General features: G+C 42.0%; 3 protein-coding genes across 7 annotated transcripts in view; 2 read left to right on the top strand and 1 right to left on the bottom strand.

Moving 5' to 3' along the window:
- arhgap32b (Rho GTPase activating protein 32b) overlaps positions 1-6242 on the top strand; it is a 76127-nt gene extending 69885 nt beyond the window's left edge. Inside the window, exons 22-24 of the mRNA XM_052103777.1 lie at positions 1595-2344; positions 2629-3236; positions 4002-6242. Coding sequence (XP_051959737.1) covers positions 1595-2344; positions 2629-3236; positions 4002-6236 — 3593 coding nt within the window. The 3' untranslated portion in view covers positions 6237-6242. The remainder of the gene's footprint in view (positions 1-1594; positions 2345-2628; positions 3237-4001) is intronic.
- Positions 6243-6258: 16 nt separating this feature from the next.
- The window catches only part of anapc13 (anaphase promoting complex subunit 13), a 34333-nt gene continuing 14663 nt past the window's right edge, over positions 6259-25928 (bottom strand). Inside the window, exons 1-4 of one of the 4 annotated variants that reach the window (XM_052103785.1) lie at positions 10697-10878; positions 10551-10599; positions 10312-10415; positions 6272-9316 (exon numbers count right to left, since the gene is read on the bottom strand). In XM_052103785.1, the coding sequence (XP_051959745.1) occupies positions 9191-9316; positions 10312-10410 (225 nt within the window). In that variant the 5' untranslated portion in view covers positions 10411-10415; positions 10551-10599; positions 10697-10878 and the 3' untranslated portion in view covers positions 6272-9190. Of the gene's footprint in view, positions 9317-10311; positions 10416-10550; positions 10885-10941; positions 11155-25928 lie in introns of those variants that run through there. The other 3 variants (XM_052103783.1, XM_052103784.1, XM_052103787.1) reach the window with 3 other exon arrangements.
- On the top strand, positions 11441-19610 carry LOC127627428 (lathosterol oxidase-like). 2 transcript variants are annotated; one of them, XM_052103782.1, is made up of 3 exons: positions 11441-11565; positions 18448-18665; positions 18745-19610. In XM_052103782.1, exons 2-3 carry the CDS (start codon positions 18456-18458, stop codon positions 19066-19068), a joined length of 534 nt encoding a protein of 177 aa, XP_051959742.1. In that variant the 5' UTR covers positions 11441-11565; positions 18448-18455; the 3' UTR covers positions 19069-19610. The 2 variants fall into 2 exon arrangements, with proteins under 2 accessions (XP_051959742.1, XP_051959741.1); XM_052103781.1 differs by having other exon boundaries at positions 11446-11510.

Genomic DNA, 25928 nt, shown 5'->3' with positions numbered 1-25928 from the left:
CAATACAAAACGTTTTCAAATTACATCATGGTCAGTGCACTTTTTGGCCTCTGTACAAGTGGTTGACCGATATGTTTTTTTTTTTTTGTTTTTTTTATGGCCGATGTGGATATCCAGAGAGCATGTTGGCCGATACAATGCCGATATATCACACAATTTAATATTGTAAATAACATAAACATAAAATATCTAAAAAATTAATAAACTCTTATTCAGCACTATATTTACTCAATTTCGCACAAATATTTTTAAAAAACTTTGTATTTGCGTCTTTGTAAAAAAAAAAATATAATAAAAATAATTTGAAAATAAGATTGTATTTTAAACGGTAGATAGCTGTTTCTACTGATTTCTGTTTAGTCAAAGTTTTGTAATTGATTTGCACATGAAGAAATAACAGTACATACAGTAGTCCAGCAATCACAGATGGCATGTGCGCATTAGTAATCACATTTTCTCACAAAAGACTGAATCAAACCAATTGTACATACAGTGCACAGAGAATATGACATTTACTATGAAGTTGCACCTATGCGTTAGTGTGGATCCAGCAATCTCCTGACAGTTCAAACGGCCTTGATTGTCACAGACTGAAAATCATTATTTGTGAATCCTGAAGTTTTTCTTTTGGCTGATAAAAGATATTATTAGATGAGCGCTCATCTTGTCACATTTCTTTTAGAGGACAGGTTTGTGTATTACATCTGCTTAAACAAAACTTTGTCATATTTGCAGAGAGTACATGATAGAAGTATGATATTTGCCTTTTTATCATTAGACAAGGAAGTTAAAAGTTATAGGGAAATGCTGAGGAGGGTCTGACAGAAAACGAAATATGAGCGCTCCACAGGATGCTGTATTTGCTCTAGTTTGTGAGGTTTGTTTATTACATCTATTTAAACAAGGTATATGCATATTTGCGGATGGTATATGATATTAGTTTTATTGATATTTGCCTTTTAAACATTAGACAAGTTAGTTAAAAGTTCCAGAGAACTGTTGAAGAGAGAGAGGGAGAGTGAAATGTGAGCTTTTTAACATTATGAGCTCAGCGTTTATTGACTTGCCTTTTAATCATTAGACAAGTTAGTTAAAAGTTACAAAGAACTGTTGAAAAGAGAGAGAGAGAGTGAAACGTGAGCTTTTTAACATTGAGCTCAGTGTCTATCGCAGACTTAAATGAGTTTGTGTTGTACACCGGCCTATTATTGTAGTAACACGATGGCACATAACAAAAAAATGAACTGTGATTGGTCATTTACATGTCTCAGACGCTTCACATGCAAGCAGACGATTCTTGGCGCCCTCGAGGCCTGAAGAATCAAATATGTGCTGATAATTAAAAAATTCCAAATATCGGCTGATTTATCAGCCTCCACAATATATCGGTTTAAGACTACTCTGTACACAAATAAAGAGAGAACTTTTAAGGATTTTATTCCATGGACACTGTGTGCAAACCTTTCCTTCCTGATTTTTTTAGACCAAGCACCTAAGGAATGTGGATACAAATATTTTTGCCCGGGCATCTGAGCTGTTGTAGATGTAAAGCAAGCATGGTAAAATAATTGTTTCTGCTGTTTCTTTAACACAGGAGAGTCTAAGGTGTACAGGCCACGTAGGCCTCGCTCCAGCAGTGATGCTCTGTCTGCTTCCTTCAATGGGGATCTGCTTGATAGCAGGCAACATTGTAACTCCTACGACAACCTGGACCATGGAGAGAGTGATGGGGATGACGGTCTAATCTGTGTGCCTGCTCTCATTTCCCCCCCACGCTCTGCTGATGATGTAGACCTGAGCCCCCCTGACATTGGCATGGCCACTCTAGACTTTGACCCAATGTCTTTCCAGTGTAGCCTTCCTCTGGCAGAAACTTCCATTTTCTCACTTGACACAGATGCCGGCAGTCTGAAGAGGAGCCCCGGCAGTGCCAGTGGCTCAGAGCCCATCTCACCAGTTAGAGCTAAGGTTACGAGCCGTTCTCTATCTCCAGAACACAGCCTGGCTCTAGGAGATACTTATGAACTGCCCTCTGCACCTTTCTCAGAGAACATTGCAGTTCAATCCATTGAGAGCAGTGAGAAGTCAATGGTTTTGACTCATTTAAACATCTCTGAATCAACTGGCCTCACGATAAGGAAAGGGCCAGAGAGCACTGTGCTTCAGCCCTCTTCTCCTTCATCTCCACTCGACTCTCCAGCAAAATTGTGCTCCACTGATCTGCCCCTGAGTGAAGCCATTCAACAAGAGCTACTTTCTAAAGCTTCTACTTTTGAGAGTAAAGACATTTCAAGCATTGAATGTTCACAGCCACCACAGACCATCTGCTCTCAAGAGCAGCCAGGTAAGCAGAACTGCAAAACAGGACTATGCTAGTCTAAATTCTTGACAGTATTTCTTGATGCTGCTGTGAAATAGCTGGATTGCAATTTAATAAGAGAATTATTTGATTTTTCAGGTTTAGTTCTCCAGTCTTTTTACCAATAACACATTGCAAAATTGCCCTCAGTGTAGAGAAATCTGTCCACAATCTGTAGATAGTACAAGCTTAACATTTCCCGCTCTTTCCTACTCGTGAAGATTAGCCTGCCTTCTTGTTTGAGTTCCCTCTGTTTTGTCCATCCATAGGAGCCGTAGTTCTGGACTCACCAAAGGACACTGTCCCTGTCAGCTCTGTGTCCCTTCTCCCTCCCCCTCCCCCACCAAAGAACGCTGCCCGCATGCTTGCACTAGCTCTGGCTGAATCTGCCCAGCAGGCCACCATTCTCTCTCAGAGGCGATCCTCTGGACCCCCAACACCAGTCTCTCCCCTTAGACCACAGGAGTTGCTGGAGACCCTGGACTGGCCACATCCTCCTTCGTTGCAGTCACAGTCATCCCTGGAAGAAGCTGCAGTAGAAATGTTGCAGATTTCCACTCCTACGTCCTCACCATCCTCCACGCCAACTGAAAAACAAACTCACTCAGATATCCTGCAGCTGAACACAGCTGATAGCGGAAAGCAATCTAGGACTTTGTGCAACAGCCAGGACAATGTCACACCAGTGACCCCAAGCCAGATTGCTATAACTTCCAGACAACCTTCTCAGTCTCAGATTTCCCAAAAACAAAAAAGCCCAGAAAGGCAGCAGCCTGCTGTGGGGCAGACACCTGTGAGCACAACCAAAACAACTACTACAGCCACTACACCGACCATCAGCAGCAAGGATATTGTCACTCAACAACCCAGCTCTGAGGTGAGCAGTGGCACATGAGTGAAATATTTGTACACTAATTGTTTAAATCTATTAATCTGAAACATTAGGACTTGAAATGAAAATCCACCTCAGAAATATCTGTAAATAATCTTTTTTTTTTTTTATAATTGTCCTATAATTATAAACAACTGGAAAGCAATGATATCAGTAGTACTGACTCAATTTGCTATGGCATTGATGAAATTCTGAATAATACTACAATGAAGAATTAACTAATGAAAATGTGGTCTATTTTGTTGCTTTTTAACTTTCCTGGAGTATCCAGATACCAGAGAAATATGCCAGGGCTAATATTTGCCATATTAGGATCGTTACATTTCCAATGTCTGCTTTTTAGCAAATCAGGAAATATTCATGACTTAGGCCTTCGCCATTGTAGAACTTGTAAAGTTGCAACTGGTTGCTGTCTGCCTGGCAGCCTGCCAGGAACCTGTGAATGTTCACAGGTACAACAAAAAAACGTGGTGAGCAGTAGTGCAATTGAGGCAGTATCACCTCCAAGGCTAATCGAAAGGAAATGTATCAACAGACACGTACGGAAGTACTTATTTTAAAGCTACATGCATTTTTTTTTTATTACATTTTTATGCTCCTTTTTAAAATCAATGTTTTTGTTGTGGTATTGGAATTGGTATCAACAATCCTAATGTTTCACTGGTATTGTTATCAACTTTTTAAATTACAGCACATGTAAATACCAAAAGAAAAAGACACTAACAGTGTTTGTTCATGCTTGATCCATAGATCCATATGGCTGAAAATATCCTGCCACCAAAACCCACAAAGGGGCCAGAACAACCAGTTGCTATTCTCCAGCCTCAGCCTCAAATACAAACTTTACTTCATTCAACATTTCGGTTTCAAACTCAAGCGCAGCCTCAGTCACAAGCGCAGCCTCAGTTTCAGCCAAAATCTCAGCCCAATGCTAGAGTTGCACCTACCCCTGCAACACCTCTTGACCCTGTGGAAAAACCATGGGAAGCCATAAAGCCTGTCCATCCAAAAGCAGATAGAGCTCCTCAACATTACACTCATGGAGTGACACCCCCGATACCCCCTGTTCGCTCTAATGAGAGTAAACTAGCAATGGCTGCTCTCTGCAATACTGAGGCTGCAAATCCAGCCAACATTCATGCTATCTCATCAGAGACATCCATGCGAGGCTCAGTGGATGAGACTCCTTCACAATCTCATCCACCTCATCGCAGGTCTTTCAGTCAACAATCAGGTTATATTTACCACTCGAAAGGAGAGGCATCCCTACTGCAGCCCACAGCAGAGGCATATTACAATCAGCGGGTAACCCCTTCAGGCCTGTCCTCAGTGGGATACAATTACCGACCAGAGAGTGTCCCACCACACATTTCTTATGTGTCTAAATCAGAGCCACAGATTTTTTTTAGAGGTCACGTTGATGGGCGATACAATACAATTGGACCCAGGTCTTATCATCAGTCCTTCAAATCTCGTGGCCCACCAAAAGGTGAATACATCTCCCCAAGCTCAGCGCATCACATCCATGGCTACAGTCCTGTAGATGGACCTACTCTATACCCAACTATACGTAGGGTTCACTCCCTACATGCGCCCCCCACTGCTATTCGATCAATGCCAATCTCCAGAACTGAGGTTCCACCAGATGATGAGTTATTTTATTACCAGCGGCCAGTCTACCAGTGCAAGTCTCCCCAACCCTCGTCTCAAGCTGACTATCACGTCACACAACTTCAGCCTTATTTTGAAAATGGAAGAGTACAGTACCGCTATAGCCCCTACTCTGGCTCTCATCCCCTGGATTCCACATACTATGATGTAGACCATTATGGTACTATCCGCTTACGTCATGTCCATTCTTTCAGTGGTCGGGACACAGCCCCTCTCCAAAGCAGGTCTGGAGCCAAGTCTGGTGGATATCACTACCTTTCACGGCATGTCATTCCTTTAAAGGAGCATGGCTTTATTAGCAGGGACATGCCTCCTTATGGTGGTTCTAAGGGGAGTGTTTACTTTTGGGACCCAGAAGAAGCAGAAAGGCTTCGTATGCACTCTATCCGAAGAGAAAGCCAAGCAAGGCAAAAGGTGAAGGGTTCTGTCATGTCTCAGTATGACAATGTGGGACCGTATATACCCGTGGATATTAGTGGATTAGACAATTTACATTTGCGCAGCAAATCAGATCCTGGCAAAACTGTTTTGATGAATGCTGAGGGAAAGGAGGCCAGATACAATATAGCTGCTGGATCTCAGCATGCTCCCAGGCATCTTATCTCAGATCCAGATGTCCTTTTGTATATGGAAACAGAGAAGCATTGCCAGGGAAATGGGATGGGAGACAAACCCACCAAACAAGGCAGCTCGAGAACCTACTCGTCGATCCATTCACATCAACCACAACTTCCACCACGAAGTATGCACCACTTACCTGAGGGTTCCCATGTTGACCCAAAGTTTGAGCCAGGGGAAAAGCAACTGAGTGGTAAACATTGGCAGGAACATTCAGAGGGCCGAAGCGCACAACCTCATTATGAAAGATCAGATTTAGATCGGCATATATGCAAGGTTAAAACCACTAGCAGCACCAGTGAAGATGAACAAGCAGCTCCTGTGATGCCAGCTCCTCCACCCAAGCCTGAGAGATCGCATAGTGTACAAGAATGGCAGCATTATAACCAGTCCAGTCTTCCCTCCAATCGACCAGACTGCTCAGAACATAGTGGATCCTACTCTCATCAATCACAGGGGCAGAGACAAAGCACCATAACTGTACAGTCACACTACGACAACCTGGATGATTACCACCCAGTACCTCAGTCCCAAACCTCAGTAGCAAATCGGGGTGGCTCCAGCTCCTATCACAGCCCTGGTTTCTCATCTACAAACAGTAATCAGGCATACTCCACTGCCTTGGGACAGGGCGCATTTATCCAAGCAAATGAGTTTTCATCACAAAGACTCGAGACGGAGATTAATGCTGAGTGATTCAGGCTTTTAAAAACAATGGGTGGGATGGATTTTTGACATTAATTGAATTATTATTGAAAACTTCAATATAGTTCAGCAGCCTCTGCAGGACAGTGGACTGTCTCATGACTGTATACATTCAGTTTCCTTAATTTTTTTTAAATGTGCAAAGAAATGTAAGACTTTTTACTGAGCTGAATGTACCATAATTTCATCAGTTGTTAAACAGCCACATTGTGACATGGAAATATAACTTGTCATAGATTGTATATACTCTATGATATTAACAATGGTACAAAAATCTTAACCAGAAGAGTAATGTATATTTGGAAGAAAGAAAAAACTACTGGTTATAAGAGATTCTTTTGTTGTTTTATTATTTTGAAAACGTCTGGTATGGGATATAATTGGAACTTAAAGGTTTGCATTTTAGAAATGCATGTAATCTATCTTTACAGAACAGTTCTGTGTACCTTGATATACAGTATATTGTGTACTTTCTGAATGTTACAGTAACAGTGAAAGGGAAAAACTGTTAATGTCATCATACCTTCCTTTTACACTCAATGTACTCAACTAGGTTGGACATGGAATTCTTATATATCTGCCTTCAGGTTGGGGGTCTAAAATGTAAATTTTTGTCATTTGTCCAAACTGTACCATTACCTTACGTCTGGTAAAGTTTAATCACAAGCAGCTGGATTTATTTTTTCTTATTCATTTGAAAACTTGTGAATGACTGACAAGATTGTCTGAACTGAGGATTGATAGGTTTCTCTTTGTTGTTAGAGGGACCAAACAATGAATGAGGACTGCTGTTGCAGAAGTTTTCATACAGATGTTGGTCTGCATAGTCCTTTCATTTATTTCTACTGAACTGTTTGTGCTTTTACAATGTAAATGACAGCACATTACCCAAGGAATGAAAAATCTCTCAGCTTGAGCTGACATTATTTTAGTTATTTAAAACAGTTTATTATTGGGGGACCCATAGTTTTTATGTTGTTTTGCCAAGTCATTGCATGTTCCATTCTGTCAAACAGTAATTAATATGGCAAAACAATGCCTATAAATTAGTGTTTAATTTAGGTATTTAATGGAGCCCAAGCTCAAAATGGCGTGTTTGTGGTTAGTTCCCTGATAACATCTGTTTTTTGTCTTATGAAGTTCATTTTTGTCGGCACTTTTATGATCGAAGTTAATATGCCGTGTTTTTGTTTTTAGACTGAAAGAATGGTTGGGTGGCTATTGTTAAAAAAAATAAAGGTACTCATATGTAACCTCTATGTTATGGGACCAAACTGAAATCATAAATCAGTATTTCTAAACTTGCACACCCCTCAAGATGACTTGACCCAAAATCTATCTTTAGCATTAAGCCTTAGGGCCTAATTTAATTATGCATGTATGAACCTGCAGTCTGATTTCATTAAGCCCCAATGACACAACTTTTTGGGCTGATTTTTTCTTTCTAACATTTTAAAGTATAGCTAGCAAATGAGTTAACCTAAATTAATATTTTTCTCTGTAAAATAAATACATTCCCCAACTAGCATTATATGTCAAATACTATAGCTGTTGTAAAATAAAGTATTTTTTATTGAATTTGGACAATACACTGCTGTAAAAGGCCATCGATTTAATATGTTAATATCAAGACATTATAAATGGGATAGATGTTTGGTCTTGATCCCCCAACCCTCTATGCATCTGCATCACCTAGTTGACAATATCTTTATGTAAAACCAAGACAGTATTATACTATACATGTTGGCTATTACTGAAACATAATATTATCCAAGTTAGCCATGGTTCAAATATATATTTGTGCTATTTGTTATAACATTTGGAGCATTTCAGTGTCATCTTTAAACACAAATAAAATTCAGTCTAGCCTGAGAGAAGGATTGATTTATTGATTCCTTTCTCTTTTGCATTTTTAATCCAATTATTATATAGTTAATGCTAATATAGTCCAATATTTTTTCCAGTCATTATATATATATATAAAATTTTAGCAGAATCCTCAGCATAGTTCAATCACAATTACATGTCACAAACTATCATCATCATCATAAATTGTTTCGTTTGTGTAATCAATGAGTCTAATTCATATTATGGTCTTCAATCCTTCACCCAAAATGTTTTACTAATAGACCTATAAGGATGCTGAGGAGTGGTGACACAATCACACAACGTTTGTGACTACAGGTTGCTGTTTCAAGCAGAGACAGTATGGGAGTGTTACTGATATTGGATGACAACATTTTTTCAGGATAGCTGTCCCTGCAATCAGAGTAATGTATGGATGAGGGGCAACTGCTAAATTACTAACTTACCTAGAAAGAAGTATTATACATTTTCATGTGATAAACCTCAATTGCCAATACCGATTTCTAGGAAGCATGGTAACCGATGGGTAATATAATTTTGATATAGGCAAGACAATTCAATGATGGCAAATTAAATGCATACAATATGGCTGATACAAATAAATATGATGGTAACAAATCAGACCCCCAAAAAAACAGTCATTGTTCATTATTTAATGACAAGGTTATTAGTAGATTTAGAAACACACAAGGGAGAACTAACCCTTATGTTAATTAAGTGTTCAAGCAGACACCGATATCATTCTTATCGATAAACTCGAAATGCCCAAATATCGGCCTATTAAATTGGACATGAACAATATATCAGTCTATGACTTAAAACTTTTAGTCCAAACAGCATCAGTGAACCACTATGATGGGCCTTTAAACATGCATATCACCAAGACAGAAGTCTAAATTTTAACTGCATTTGAATTCCACTTTCATTTTTTATTAATTATTTTGATATAAACACATGGAAACTACATGGAGTTAAATAGAGCATGTTGCTGAGCTCATTCCATCGTAAATCCTGAATCAGAGACTGATATGGTAGACAGATACATGGCTGGAGTTCAAGAGGACGGAGCACCTTCTCATCTATGACCCAAGGTTTGAGGTGTTTTCATGCAAACTTTGAAGGGCGAGATCTGACCACTTCATCTCTTGCTCTTTGACTGACTCAGTCGATCCACCGTTGTCTTGCTCTGCTTCTGGAAGTTCACTCTAGGTAAGAAAAAAGAATTAAAGGAATATTCCAGGTTCAATACAAGTTAAGCTCAATCTACAGCATTTTTGGCATAATGCTGATAACTACAAAAATGTATTTTGACTTGTCCTCCCTTTTCTTTGAAAAAAGCAAAAATTGAGTTCCAGTGTGGCACTTACAATGGAAGTAAATGGGCCAATCTCTTAACATTACTTTTAAAACAATGAATATTTTATAGACAAGACATAAACAATATGCATGATTTTAGTGTGATAAAATAACTTACCAATGTTTTCTGTGTAAAGTTATAGCCAATTTTACAACCTCACAACCATGATGATGTAATGTCAACAAAGCTTAAAATGACAATTTAAACTACTCTGCGGCTCAAATAATACATTAGTTTTAACAGAAGAATGAATGTGCGTTTTTATAAAATCAAAAGTTTCACATTTCTGCCTTTAAACCCTCCAAAAATCAGCCCCTTTTACTTCCATTGTAAGTGCCTCACTGTCACTTCGATTGTTTTCTTTTTTTTTCTAAGAAATAGAGGGACATGACAAAATATGTTTTGTGTGGCCATCAACATTATGCCACAAATGCTGTTGATATTAGTTTAAATTACACCATACATATCGGTTGTGGGTACTTTCAATTGGTAAAACACAATATATAAAGAACATACTGTATATAAAGAATATGTGGAATATTGCCATGACTATTAGGGCTGAGTATCGATAGCCGATTCGATTCCAATTCAAAAGCTCTTGATGTCGATTCAGATGGATATATTTCAGTTATAATGTTATTTTTGTTTTTGATCAACAACTGACTGTAAAGAACAGAAAGGGTATTAAAAGAGGCAATATTCAGTGATAAATGGGTCGCGTGTATCTTGGCTTTATATAGAGACTTTTCATGCAATCATTCTACAGACAAACGTCCCAGGAACAATTTTGCCCAACGATGACGTGAGGTTATAAGCAGTGATTTAACAAATAAACTGATTTACCAGTGGGATTGTCACATCCTCATATGGCAGTCTGTCTTCTCTCCAGGCATCATCTGTGAGATCAAGAACTCTTCCATCTCTCTGCACCTCACTATCCATCTGGACTGTTCAACGGCACACAAATATCAAACTTAGTTTGAAACACTGAATCGTAACTTGGAGATATGTGATGTATTATTGTGCAGTAATGCACTATTATCATAAAAGCTCTCTAAAGGCTCTCCGTTTTGCACACAGACCGTTGTTACGTCGCTTTCTGGTGACGACATCATATTGGTTGGTTATTTCCTGCAATAATTTTATTTTATTTTTAAGTGTTATAATCACAACGATATCCATGCATAACACACATATGTAACGTGGATAAAGCAATTAAAAAAATTACAATGTTTCTTTAAGTGATTCCGCTACATCTATCTGTAACGCCATGACCAGATCTCGCATCTGTCCAATGAAATGTCAAGAAACGGGCTCACCCGGTGAGGAAGTGAGCCGCTATTGGCTGCGTCGCGGTTTGATTATTAATGGTTTCTACGAAGTGATTGAACCGGTGTTGCCAACTTAGCGACTTTTCAGACCTCCTTAGCGAATTGTATTAAAAAAAATCGACTAGCGACTTTTTGGACAAACCTTAGCTACTTCCGTAGAAGAAAGTCGCCAATACTGCCCTCGAGCGCGTGGTCTTGCTTTCCTGTCCGGACTCGGAGGCACACCTCTCTCTGCGTCTACTTTGTTTAGTGAGACTAACAGAGAGGTGAGAAGGCAGAGCAGCACAATAAATTGACCGCACCAGTGTTGCCAACTATTTTCAATGGAAAGTAGCTAAAGCCTGCTCGAAAAGTAGCTAAATGTCGCGAGATGACGTCATGCGTCATTAGCATATTAATGACGTAATCGCGTCGTTTTTGCATTCTGCCTAATTTGTCGGTACTGTAGCCTACTTCAGTTTATAATAACGGTTATCTCCCCTAAACCGTGCTCATACTGTTTTTATATAAGTATATAGCCGAAAAACGGTCAAATTAAATGTTTTGAATTAAAACAAAGGAGAAGGCGGCTGCTATGTGATCACTGATTGGTTCCTGCTAACACAGCGTGCACATGCGCAGCTCATTCATGTCTATGTCCGCTGGCGTGCAGTCAACGGAATGTGCTGCTCCTCTCATCCGCTCACTGAACAGAGCAGACGCAGCGGGGAAGTAAGGCCTCACGCTTGCAGTACTGGCGATATTTGGAATTTGGAAAGTTGCTAAGGTTTGTCCAAAAAGTCGCTAGATTTGTCGCTAGTCGCTTTTTTGAAAAAATGTCGCTAAAAATAGCGACAAAGTCGCTAAGTTGGCAACAATGGACCGCACGGCAACTGACATATTAGACGTGAATGAGCTGCACATGTGCAAACAGCGTTGTCAATGACCAATCATGAATCTATATTGTTTGCTCTCCTTTATTTTTACATTGAAAGAGTTTAATTTTACCGTTTATTTTTATTCTTTTCATGCACTTGTTCATTCCTGTTTCTAAACTCTCTGAATTCAGACTCTTGATTGTTTTATTTTTTTGTAAATCTGCAAAACAAAATTGTAAACATGCAGTGTTTTTCTAAACATGCACATAGATTTTTGTAAATATGCACATAGTTGTTTTTTATTTTTTGTAAATATGCACATAGTGGTTTGTTATGGCTGAACGCTATGTGAGAGAAAAAAATAAGTTACCGTCGCTTCTAACTTTCTGAGTAATTGATATTGGGAATTAAAAGGGTATTACGGAATGTACGGTAAGCACAGTGCAGCAAAAACCTGTAAAGGGCGGACACTATGCAAAATGCAAATGAAACGAGGTGGCGGCACGAATATGTTAATTAGCGTATGGCGACATTTAGCGCCTTTGAGCAGGCTTTAGCTACTTTCCATTGAAACTAGTTCCCTTTCGAGAGGTCTCTCCTATTGCGTAAGTAGCTTACGCTATGGGAAAACTCAGTTTCTCGAGAAATATTGAAGTCTTTATGTAAAACGCATTGCAGCTGCACAGCAGACAGCAATGAGCGAGGCAGCTCGGTCATTGGCTGTGCTGCTGCAACTTGCTCGAACCAATGACGGGGCAACTCTGAACGCGCGACCAATGAGGGCGCTTCGCGCCCGCGCGCTCAGAGCCCGCCAAGATGGCCGTGGCTAAGGCTATATATTAGGCGCCCCGTCATGAGAGTTCTTTAGATTTACTCTCCTTCAGCAAAGACCTTCTCTTCGCTGCATCCTCCGGATTATTGGAGTCTTTTCGCCCGCCATCGACAAGCGTACAGCAGGACTGCTACGAGGACGCCGGCGCCTTCAGCCGCCTTCAAAGCCTTCTGCTACGCCATCCGGCACGCATCACCTTGATATCCTTTTACTAAAAGCTACTTTGCAAGTGTTCGCCTCTGCGACGCTTTTTGTCCTTTAGTGAAAGAGCAAATTCGAGGCGTTGTTTCAAATGCCTTCGACCTGCGCCTCGTGCATAGGCCCTCTTCCTGACGGGGACCATCACATTTTCTGCGCTCGCTGCCTGGGACCTGACCACACAGAAGCTGCTCTCACTTGAGGCGGATGCCCCGAATGTGACTCCCTGGGCCTCACCGAGCTGCGCGCTCGCTTTGCCGCCTTCGCCGCGAACGAGCCTGCTACCACCGTGCTGCCATCCCCTCTGTTCGAGCCGCGCAAGAAAAAGCGCCGCTCACGGAGGCCGCTAGAGCACGCGGACTTCAGTGACGTCACTTGGGCCAGTCCCCGCGTGCTTCACCACCACCCGAGGACTCCCTGCCGCCAGTTCAATTCACGCAGGCAGACTAGCACCCCTCCAGAGCGATGGGTCTCGTCTCGTTCGGCGCGTCAGGGGACGACGGTGAAAAGGATGACAGCCTTTCCATTGACGATGCATCCGACGACTGGCCGGGCTCGGCCTTCGACCCCGCGCCGTCGACATTAGCGGACACGAGCAGGGGCACCAGCATGGACTCAGAGATCGTCCGCATCCTGTCTAAAGCCATGGAAGACCTCGGGCTCGACTGAGAGTTCGCTGAACGCTTCACTGAAGCCCGGAAGAATTCGCAGGCTATGCGTCACTTCCTGCCCTAGTGCTCCAGCTCATCACAGAGCCACAAAGAGACTGCCTCAGCTGCAGCAGCGAGCCAGGGCGGCGCCTCCCGTCTCCCAGCCCAGACCTGAAACGGATGCTCGACGCCGCTCGCGTTCCGCTAACCGAAAGCAGCCACCTGAGCGACGGGGACCTCGGCCCAAGATCGTGCTGAACCCGGAGCCTCATAAGTCTTCCTAGCCATAGGAAGAAAAAGAGAGTGTGCGTGTCTCGCAAAAGCCGGACCACTCTCTCCAAAACGTGTAAAACATTACCCAGTCCCCTTACAGGCGGCTGGAAATGTCTGTACAGCAGTCAATGGGCCAGTCACAGAACTCGCTCACCTGCAATCAAATGCCGTTTTAACGGCAACACACAGAAATCACAAAAATAGTCATTTTCTGCCTGTGTCACTAAGGGGTCACGTGTCCACACTAAAGTGCGCATTCCCACATATCAATACTGTCCAAACAGTGCCGAATACTTCCCCAGCTCAAGCTGGACGCCCCATAAATGTGGATCGTGTGCCTATTGTCATGTATGCACCACTACACACAAGCACTGTTCCCACAGTTATAAACACTTCCCCAGTAAAAGCGGGAAATACTATAAAGGTAGCGCGCGTGCCTGCTGTCATGCATGCACCTCTACACACAAACACTGTATGCATGCCCAAAAACCCCCCGCCGCGAGCGGGAGGCTTTATGAAAATGGTGCACGTGCCTACTACGGTATATGCACCCCCACCCATAAGCGCTGCTCATACAGTTTCAAACAGTTCTCTGGCTCATGCCGCGAGCATCACAGATGCGACGATCAGACGCACCCCTGCACTCGGCACTCAACAAAGCTGCTCAGCGCGCTCCCGCGCCTCTGAGAGCAGTAAGCTCAGTGTTAACACAAGGCAATTCGCCGGCAGGGCCCATACGTCACTGCGACACGCCCCCAGCCAGCATTCAGCCCATATCTGTGCGAGCAAAAGCCTGGGAAAAAATCCCCGACATGCCGAAATGGGTTTTGAACATAATAAAACATGGTTACTCGCTTCAATTCGCTGGCAGACCACCCCGCTTTTCAGCGGTGTTCGAGACGAAAGTGAGGAAAGATGTTTCACATGTTCTACGCACCGAGGTGCTCAAACTGATAGAGAAGAGCGTTATAGAAACTGTTCCTCCCTCTATGAGCGAGGCGGGTTTTTACAGCCGCTACTTTCTCGTTTCTCGGTGCCTCCGCCCCATCCTAGATCTCAGACATCTGAACAAAGCTTTAATGATTCGCTCGTTCAGAATGTTAACGACCAAACATATCCTCGCGTAAGTTCGCCCCGGGGATTGGTTTCTATCAGTGGATTTGAAAGACGCTTACTTTCACATTCCGATAGCGCCTCATCACAGGCCATTTCTGAGATTTGCTTTCGAGGGACAGTCATACCAGTACACAGTACTACCATTCGGCCTATCATTGGCCCCCCGTACATTCACGAAATGTATGGACGCAGCACTTTCCCCCCTGAGACAGCGGGGAGTGTGAATACTGAATTACCTCGACGATTGACTAATCCTAGCACAATCAGAGAGTCAGTTAACGACGCACAGATCTTGGATTATCAGGCATCTAGAATGCCTGGGTCTGAGAATCAATTTTGCAAAGAGCGTGCTATCCCCCAGCCAGAATATCTCTTTTCTGGGAATAGTGCTAGACTCAGTGCAGATGACGGCGCGCCTCTCATCAGAGCGCCGCTCGCTATTCGGCGCTTTGCAACATCATTCAGAGCGGTAGCGCTCCGTCAAACGATTTCAAAGGATGCTCGGTCTCATGGCCTCAGCATCAGCTGTACTCCAGCTAGGATTGTTGCACATGCGTCCTCTCCAACGCTGGCTCAAGAGCTGTGACCCCACTCACGCGTGGCGCTCGGGCCACTGTTTAATCAGAGCGAATCACGGCTGTATAAAAGCCCTGACGCCCTGGAAGGCCGTCGACTGGTATCAAACCGGCGTGAGTCTGGGCGTGAACACACGAAGAAAAATGATCACGACAGATGCCTCCAAAATAGGATAGGGGGCCCTTTACGAGGGCAGGCCTGTCTCCGGTTTTTGGTCAAACCCGGAAAAGTGCCTACATATAAACTGTCTGGAAATGAAAGCGGTCGCCTTGGCTCTCAGAGCCCTGCTTCCGTACCTGAAAAATGAACACGTCCTGGTCCGAACGGACAACATGACGGTAGTATCGTATATAAATCGCCAGGGTGGACTCAGGTCGAGCTCCCTGCACTCTAAGGCCAGGGAGCTCATCTTATGGTCACAGCACAACCTGCGCTCGCTGAGAGCAGCGCATGTGCCAGGCGTCCTGAACCAGGGAGCGGACATGCTGTCCAGAGACAAAGTTCTCCCAGGAGAATGGTCTCTCCACCCCCTAACGGTTCAGTGGTTATGGCAAACCTTTGGCGAGGCAGAGATCGACCTCTTCGCCTCCAGGGAAAATGCGCACTGCCCTCTTTTCTTCTCAAAGAGCACGGACGCGCTCGCCCAAGTCTGGCCGAGCCGCCCCTTGTATGCTTTTCCCCCGATCGCGATGCTACCTCAGGTCATCAGTCGGATCAGGGAGGTGAAATGTGCAGTGCTCCTGGTAGCCCCACTCTGGAAGAACCAGACATGGTTTCCAGAACTGATGCAGATGATGCAATCTGCCCCATGGCCGATTCCGTTGAGGCTGGACCTCCTCAGGCAGGCCAACGGGTTGATTCTTCATCCCCGCCCCGATCTGTGGGCCCTTCATGCATGGCCCCTCAACGGGTTCCAGAGAACCTCCCCAGCGGAGTGTTGAGAACCATCACTGAGGCGCGAGCGCCCTCTACGAGGCGCTTATATGCCCAAAAGTGGAAAGTGTTCAGTGACTGGTATGATACCAAGAGCTTGAACCCCAAATCGTGCGAGATACCAAGTGTACTCGCCTTTTTTGCAAGAGCTGCTGGAGGCGGGCCGCACACCCTCCAGGCTCAAAGTCTATGTGGCTGCCATAGCAGCGTCACACAATCCTGATAAAGGACGCCCATTAGGGAAAAACGACCTAATCATTCGTTTTCTAAGAGGCGCTAGGAGGATGAACCCTCCTCGCCCCCCCTCGGTACCGATCTGGGACCTGGCCACGGTCCTGGACGCACTCAAGAGTGCCCCGTTCGAACCTCTCCGAACCGTGCACCTTAAACAGCTCTCGCTCAAAACTGCGCTCTTGCTGGCACTCGCCTCAGTCAAGAGAGTGGGCGACCTGCACGCGCTGTCATCAAGCGCTGCTTGCTTGGAATTTGGACCTAACGACTGCAGAGTTGTCCTTAGGCCAAAGCACGGGTATATTCCTAAAGTGCTCTCCACACCCTTCAGAGTACAGGTGATATCTCTGGCAGCGCTATCATCTCCAGCAGACGAAAGCGATGCTAATTTACTCTGCCCGGTCAGGGCGCTCAGAGTATACTTGGAACGTTCTGCCCCGTTCAGACAGACGGAACAATTATTCGTATGCTTTGGCGGCCGCACTAAAGGTCTCGCAGTTTCAAAGCAAAGAATATCGCGCTGGATAGTAGATGCTATAGCGCTGGCTTATGAAGCCAAGGGCCTTCAATGCCCCTTAGGCGTCAGAGCTCACTCTACGAGGAGCATGGCCTCCTCGTGGGCGTGGTCGAGTGGGATACCCATTGAGGATATTTGTGTGGCGGCAGGCAGAGCCTCGCCTTCGACATTTATCAGGTTTTATAACCTACAGGTCCCCTCATTGCATTCCAACATTCTATCAGCCTGACTGTAGTATGGACTGGAGTAGGTATGTGCTGAGCATTATCTCCTCCCTTATAAGGTCCGTCTCTGACTGACTTAGAGAGTTTTTTATGCATATCAGTAAATAGAAAAATCAGTACATAAGATATGTGCTTGTGTTTTTACAATGAGCGCCCCACCATGGGCCAAAGGCGCTCTGTATTATCCCATTATATAGCTCGCCGTTGGCCGGCTCACTTTGCTTTAAGGCTCAGGCATCTGCCTCTGGCTTTATAGAGCGAAGTCAGCACGCACGGCGTTTTGCATGGTGTTCCCATAGCGTAAGCTACTTACGCAATAGGAGAGACCTCTCGAAGGGAACGACTCGGTTACTAACGTAACCTCGGTTCCCTGAGAGGAGGGAACGAGTATTGCGTAAGCTGCCGTGCTTGTGCTTGGTCAGTCGCTTGAACCTAAAGAACTCTCATGATGGGCGCCTAATATATAGCCTTAGCCACGGCCATCTTGGCGGGCTCTGAGCGCGCGGGCGCGAAGCACGCTCATTGGTTGCGCGTTCAGAGTCGCCCCTTCATTGGTTCGAGCAAGTTGCCGCAGCACAGCCAATGACCGAGCTGCCTCGCTCATTGCTGTCTGCTGTGCAGCTGCAATGCGTTTTACATAAAGACTTCAATATTTCTCGAGAAACTGAGTTTTCCCATAGCGTAAGCTACTTACGCAATACTCGTTCCCTCCTCTCAGGGAACCGAGGTTACATTAGTAACCGAGTCGTTTGCAACACTGGATTGAACTTACTCTTGTTATTTCCTTCGCTGGCGTGTCTTCGACGACACCTTTACAGTGAGATAATTTTTCATACATTTATAGTATTCAGTCTAATGGCCATTTGTTATTCTTATGAATAGTTATCAATACTGCGTTTATGTTTATTCCTATTATAAGGCTTCATTATTTTATTTATGTTTTCATAATTTTTTATTTTACATTATTTTCATGACAGTTACACAAATTGCATATTATACATAAGTAATGTTATGTACAACAGCATATTTGTATTATAATACAGTAAAAAGAAAATTACTTATGGTAACGAGAGTCCTTATTTAAAAAAAAAAAATAAAAAAAATATGTTAAATATGTTAGGTTAAATATGACCAGAAACTTTTGGTGACAGTTTTGGTTAGAATCACCCCCCTAAAAAGTTTATTTTTGCCTATTATTCATGTATTATAGTGAGTTAACCACACTTTTTTCTATCTCATAGGGTTAAAGATGGACCTTGTGCTGAATGTTGCAGATTATTACTTCTTCACTCCATATGTATACCCCTCATCATGGCCTGAGGACCAGCCTCTGCGACAGATCATCAGCTTGATGGTGGTCACCAACCTGGGCACTGCAATCCTGTATTTAGGCCTGGGTGCATTAAGCTACTTTTTCATTTTTGTCCACAAATTGAAGCAACACCCTCAATTTTTGGAGGTTTGTTGATCAGCTATGTGTTTATGATCTGAAATAAAAGGAGTGTATTAAGTTCCACTTTTTCTTCCCTTTACACAAGGTGCTGTATTTAGCCCTGTACGTGTTTGTCAACATATGGACCGTCTCCATTCATGATGGGGACTACCGCATCCCCAGCCTGTTTGAGAATGTCATTAATGGTTCAGCACACCACACAGACCACCACCTCTTCTTTGACCACAACTATGGGCAGTACTTCACCTTGTGGGACCGCCTTGGAAGCTCTTACCGGTACCCTTCTGCGCTGATGGGAAAGGGGCCGCACGACCACATCAAGAAATTAATGACAGAAGGGAAGCTGAACTCAAATGGTGTAAATAGGCACAACAATAATAATAATGGTGCTCATGTCAAGAAAGAGTAGGTAGACACTCAAAAACATGAATATGTTTTTAAAGGTAAGTTTTCTACCCTTAAAATATGTCTTTATTCATATAAGGATCTAAAATTCTTCAGAAATAATCAGTTATGCATAAAATGTGTTTACTGTTGCCAAAAAGAAACATGCACAATATGTCTATCATCGCCATATAAAAACATTCACTATGGCTACCCAGTTGATACTCTTTTGTTTGCGTGCAACTTAATATGAATCATTACCCATCATTACTAAAATGAGTATTTACCAGGCTGATCTGTCACGTAAGCGTCTATAATTTTGCTGTCTTAAACATTCAAAGAATATTAAAACACTGTCAGTACTATCCCTTGCCTTTACATGACCCCGGTTCACCTTTCTTATAGCAGTATGCTGTCTTTAAAGTAAATTCGAATTTAGCTGTGTTTATCTGATCAAAGTTAAGGGCTTTCTGATTTACAGTCATCTTATTTTAAAGGGAAGCTGTAATCTCTGGTATGCTTTTGATATGATATGCACATTCTTTCCAAATAAAATGGAGTATATTTAATGGGTGTTGTAGTTGTTTCGTCTCTTAAATTCATTGACCGTGGACTTATAAATACTAGCTGTCAATGCTATTAAAATATACATTTATTTATACTGTAAATCTGAGTTCAAGTCAGGTTGTATTATCCTATACACATTCTTCAAACTGATGGACACCTCGGCTGGGGAGAAGAAAGCTGTATCGCTCAAGTTACACAATTGTTGACAGTGGACTTTGCAGCTTTGATACAAGAGTTGTATTGTCCTTTTATAGCTTAGCAACGGAGTACAATGTGGTACACAGTAGAGGGCGCTGTTGAATCAAACTTTATTCAGTCATTTGTGATGAGAAATGAAGTTCTGTAGAGGAAACGTACCTTTTCTGTTCAGTTTCTTTGTAGTTTTCTTGACAAACTAATGCCGTGGAAAGGGGCATCTGTATCAGAATTCTAATGAATATATTTCTACCTATTATGAACATCCAAGACATGCATTATGGCAAAATCATGCTCAAGTTAATAGCTAGATAAACATTTTGCCAAGCTAATTAGTGGCTGTAGCAACCATTTATTATTTGTTACAATATATAATAAGGGATTAACGTAAGAACAAATTTGCAAGTAGTTTAATCAATTGTTGAAGATGTTTGCAAAATGTTCCCAAATTCAATTAAGCTGGTGAGTGTTACATGTGCATCTGTGAGTGTGTGATGTCTGATGTACATGAGCAGGGTACCTTTTGGTCTTTATGCTGTGGCTTTTATAAAAACAGAAGATTGTTTTATCCTTCATTCTTTTAATTAATTTACTTAAAGGAATATTGCAGGTTCAATACAAGTTAAGCTCAAGCGACAGCATTTTTGGCACAATGTTGAATATTATATTGAATGTTGAATAATAGAAGTTATTGGGGCCAATCCTTAAACATTAAAGTACTCACCATTATAAAAGTATCGCCACAAATGGACAACTATGTGTGTTAACATGATTTTAGTGTGATACAGTCACGTTCTAACCTTTTTGGTGTAAAGTTATGGACAATTTAACAACTTCGTTGCCATGACGATGCAATGTCAACAAACCCTAAAATTATGTTTTAAACAACTTTACAGCGCAATTTTTTTTTTTATAATACAGAATAAATGTAAGTGCTTTTATAAAATTAAGCTTCACGTTTTCACCTTTAAAGCCTCCAAAAATTGGCCCCATTCACTTCCACTGTGAGTGCCTCACTGTAACCTCCATTTGAAAGAAAAAGGACAGACGAGTCAAAAGAATTAGTAGTGAGCAACATTATACCACAAATGCTGTCGACTGAGGTTAAAAAGGTGCTGTAAACGAGTTTAGCCTACCTAGAATTTCTTCAAATTGACCCGTTGGATTAGCCATGACACATTTTCCCCAAAATCCCGCACTCCAAAAAATACCAAATTAGTTTTATTAAAAGCAGAACGGTTGTCAAAAACAGCAGCAACTGTAGACGGCGTTTTCCTTCTACAGTCTAGCCTAGAGTTTTCAAAGAGACATGTGTGATATCTCAGGACAGTTATTTTATTAATATTTTTCAGGGAGTAGTAAAATATATTTGTGCACACCTTTCCTTTGAATAAATAAAAACACACCACACGTTTACAGCACGTACCTTGCATTTAACTTGGAATATTCCTTTAAACGGTGCAGCAAGCGATTTTTTTGTTTGTTTTTTAATTAATGGAATGGAGAAAATATTCCTTCTACCTGAAAGATATCACTGAAATGAGTGTGCAGAGATATCTCACAAGATCTAAGTGACAGCACTACACAAGTCATTCTATGAGACGGGTGCCATTTGTGTCCCCAACGTTTGATAAGATGCATAAGGCACAAAAAATGTCCCAAAGTGTGTTTCCAAAGCTTAAAGTTATTAAATCAAGTGTTCTTGTTAAAATGATATATGATAAAAAATACTATTCTTAAAGAGTAACATACTATTTTTAATCATTTTTCATTAGTACATAGCCAATTTCACATGTTCGTGTTGACCAACATGACATTGTCATCTAAAATATCACCACATAAGTTTTATAATTTTTTCAAACATGTATTTTTTTCAGGATTTTATGTGTGTCCCTGTATATATGAGATATATTTATTCAAAATAAACCTTATTTTTTTGTAATTATTTTATGATTTGTGTGCGTCCCTCAGTTTGACTTGCCATCCCGTCACACTAACTTGTTTTATCTATAAATAATGTACCATTGCTTTAAATGACATCACAAAGTGGAAATGACAAAATTTGAGCCTTGTAGCCACCAAGAACAAAAGCAGGCAAGTACTGACATTCTTTTACTTTGTTTATTTGTTGCTTTTTCATGTTAGGCAGAGTCTGTCAAGCTTAAACCAACCACCCCGTCATGCAAAATAGATAGGGAAAACTGTTTTTTATTAAAATATTTACATTATTAATGCAAAGAAAATTATATTTCAGATTGAATGCATTTATGCTATGTGAGGAACTTGACCACATGTGAGATCTGCAGCCATTTTGGGATGAAATTTACCACCCCGTCACATGTTTTATTGTGACGTGGTGGTAAGGGATGTGATGTGGTGATTCTGCTTTCCGTTTGAATGTGAGAATGTGTGAAATCAAGGATTCTAATATAGGCTAAGCAATTTATTTTCTGTTAACTTAACCCTGTTTGGTTCACTCACTCACTCACACACTCATCACTTACTATATCTTTCAGTCACTCACTCTCTCACTATATCTTTCACTCAATCATCACTTACTATCTCTTTCACTCACTCACTCACTCATCACTCACTATATCTTTCACTCACTCACTCACTATATCTTTCACTCACTCATCACTCACTATATCTTTCACTCACTCATCACTCACTATATCTTTCACTGACTCACTCACTATATCTTTCACTCACTCATCACTCACTATATCTTTCACTCACTCATCACTCACTATATCTTTCACTCACTCATCACTCACTATATCTTTCAGTCACTCATCACTCACTATATCTTTCACTCACTCATCACTCACTATATCTTTCATTCACTCACTCACTCACTCATCACTCACTATATCTTTCACTCACTATCTCTTTCAGTCACTACTTGCTCACTCACTATATCTTTCACTCACTCACTCACTCACTCACTCACTCATCACTCACTATATCTTTCACTCAGTCACTCACTATCTCTTTCAGTCACTCATCATTTATCTTGTTTTATTTACTGTACAACTTCCTTTATACAGTTGAATGCAAAAAGTATTGTGACATATATGATGATTATTACAAGGACAAAATTGTTTGTTAATAATTTTATTGTAAAATTTTCTAAATATAATTGGTTCTAAAGTTTGCATCCCCATTTCTGAATGTAACAGCAATGTTCTCAAATAATATATTTTTCCATTAAATGTTCATCCAACCTCTTTGGGTATTCTTTGAGCAGCTTTTTTTGTAGTTTAGAGGGATGTGTGGATGCGATACTCCCATTCACCATTATGATGCTCTTTTCAGGTATTCAGAGCATGACCAAAGTTTTCCATTACATCTCCAATTTTAATTTTCCCCTCCCCCAGTTTTATAAAGGTTAAAACCAGCAGATCATTTAGAAAAACACTTTGTCCATACCACCCTGTCACAGTGAACCACCCCGCCACATCAGTTACCACCCCGAAACGGGGTCATTTTTAAAATATTTTATGGAAAGGAAATAACATTTTACATAAATGAATGTTGAATGATGTTCTTGTTGTGTGGACTAATCAGATACATGTACATTATTTGTATTTTTTAAGTTAATTTGTTTTTTCAGTACAAACAATGAGGCCATTTAAATGTTGAATTCATATTTCAAGATTAAAAATCTAAAAATAAAAATAAAAATATTAAAATTACAGACTTTTTATTGATGGTTTCCAAAAAAGGGACATTTTACTATCAGGAAAACATTAGATTTAAAAAATCTATTTCTTGTTTTACTACTCTAAATGGCGTACATATTGTCCGTAACTGGGTGGTACGAGAAAGGCTCCCATGCCTGAATAAAAAGGATAATATTAATAAGGATTTTCTGCCTGAGGTGGGAAAATATGTTTTTTTGAAGGATTAACATATCTTTCAAGTTGTAAGTTTTTAAATTTTTTTTTTTTTTGAAAATTGCAAAGTGGAAATGGCACCCGTTTGGTAGAATGACAAATAACAAAAAGGTGACTGTGGGCCGCAGACAATAACGCTTTTCTGCCTGAAATTGACATTGTGTGCACATGTTCAGCGGTGCATGCCTATGTACCAGAGGACCAGGGTTGGGGAGTAACGGAATTACATAAAATACAAAATATAAGTAACTGTATTCCACTACGGTTACAATTTAAATAATGGGTGGAATACAGTTACATTCTAAAAGAATTTTGATTACTGAAGAGATTACATTGCATTTTATTGTCATTAAATATTTATTCCTTTCAGATGGAAGCACAACCGCCACAAAAATCAAAGAAAACAAAACGTGCAATAGAAACAAACATGAAATCGGAACAAAACAGCAGCACTTGCATAGGGCAACCAGAGTTTTAGCCTTGTTGCCCCGGCAACAGGAACAAGCCGCCAGCCATAAAAGGGTGCCTACAGAGAAGACAATACATTTAACAACAGAAAAACCATGATTTTTTTTTACCATGGTTAGGGTCAACAGCAAGCGTGAAAAACCCACGGGCAGCGGCTATCTAAAACACAAAGCATAAACAGCGAATCCCTGCTACGGGCTCAAGACATTAACGCTTGGTTAAAAACACCCATAAAACATTCCTGGGAGTAAGCAGGCAGTAGTTAACGTGCTATGAAGTGCAGGGAAGTCTCCGAATCCCAGTCTCAGGAGACGTAAAACGACTCGGTTACAAACGTAACCTCGGTTCCCTGAGAGGAGGGAACGAGTATTGCGAAGTAGCTTACGCTATGGGAAAACTCAGTTTCTCGAGAAATATTGAAGTCTTTATGTAAAACGCATTGCAGCTGCACAGCAGACAGCAATGAGCGAGGCAGCTCGGTCATTGGCTGTGCTGCGGCAACTTGCTCGAACCAATGACGGGGCGACTCTGAACGCGCAACCAATGAGCGCGCTCGGCCAGCGCTCAGAGCCCGCCAAGATGGGCGTGGCTGAGGCTATATATTAGGCGCCCCGTCATGAGAGTTCTTTAGGTTCAATCGACTGAAGGGACTGACCAAGCACAAGCACGGCAGCTTACGCAATACTCGTTCCCTCCTCTCAGGGAACCGAGGTTACGTTAGTAACCGAGTCGTTCCCTCTCGAGAGGTCTCTCCTATTGCGTAAGTAACTTACGCTATGAGAACACCATGCAAAACACCGTGCATGCTGACTTCGCTCTATAAAGCCAGAGGCAGATGCCTGAGCCTTAAAGCAAAGTGATTATTCAACGAGCCGGCCAACGGCGAGCTATATAATGGGATAATATAGAGCGCCTTTGCCCCAAGGTGGCCCATGGTGGGGCGCTCATTGTAAAAACACAAGCACATATCTTATGTACTGATTTTTCTATTTACTGATATGCATAAAAAAACCTCTAAGTCAGTCAGAGACGGACCTTATAAGGGAGGAGATAATGCTCAGCATATACATACTCCAGTCCATACTACAGTCAGGCTGATAGAATGTTGGAATAAAATGAGGGGACCTGTAGGTTATAAAACCTGATAAATGTCGAAGGCGAGGCCCAGCCTGCCGCCGCACAAATATCCTCAATGGGTATCCCACTCGATCACGCCCACGAGGAGGCCATGCTCCTCGTAGAGTGAGCTCTGACGCCTAAGGGGCATTGAAGGCCCTTGGCTTCATAAGCCAGCGCTATAGCATCTACTATCCAGCGCGATATTCTTTGCTTTGAAACTGCGAGACCTTTAGTGCGGCCGCCAAAGCATACGAATAATTGTTCCGTCTGTCTGAACGAGGCAGAACGTTCCAAGTATACTCTGAGCGCCCTGACCGGGCAGAGTAAATTAGCGTCGCTTTCGTCTGTTGGAGACGATAGCGCTGCCAGAGATATCACCTGTACTCTGAAGGGTGTGGAGAGCACTTTAGGAATATACCCGTGCTTTGGCCTAAGGACAACTCTGCAGTCGTTAGGTCCAAATTCCAAGCAAGCAACACTTGATGACAGCGCGTGCAGGTCGCCCACTCTATTGACTGAGGCGAGTGCCAGCAAGAGTGCAGTTTTGAGCGAGAGCTGTTTAAGGTGTCATAGAGTGCAGGGAGCTCGACCTGAGTCCACCCTGGCGATTTATATACGATACTACCGTCATGTTGTC

Source organism: Xyrauchen texanus, chromosome 34 (genome assembly GCF_025860055.1).
Source record: "Xyrauchen texanus isolate HMW12.3.18 chromosome 34, RBS_HiC_50CHRs, whole genome shotgun sequence".
In the NCBI taxonomy this organism is placed as follows: Eukaryota; Metazoa; Chordata; class Actinopteri; order Cypriniformes; family Catostomidae; genus Xyrauchen; species Xyrauchen texanus.
This window is presented reverse-complemented; position numbering and strand designations above follow the sequence as displayed.

Bases quoted from the DNA above. Each gene is read 5' to 3' on its own strand.
- LOC127627428 (XM_052103782.1), top strand. From the start codon at position 18,456: ATGGACCTTGTGCTGAATGTTGCAGATTATTACTTCTTCACTCCATAT. The intron at 18,666-18,744 runs GTTTGTTGATCA...CCTTTACACAAG, and splicing joins AACACCCTCAATTTTTGGAG to GTGCTGTATTTAGCCCTGTA.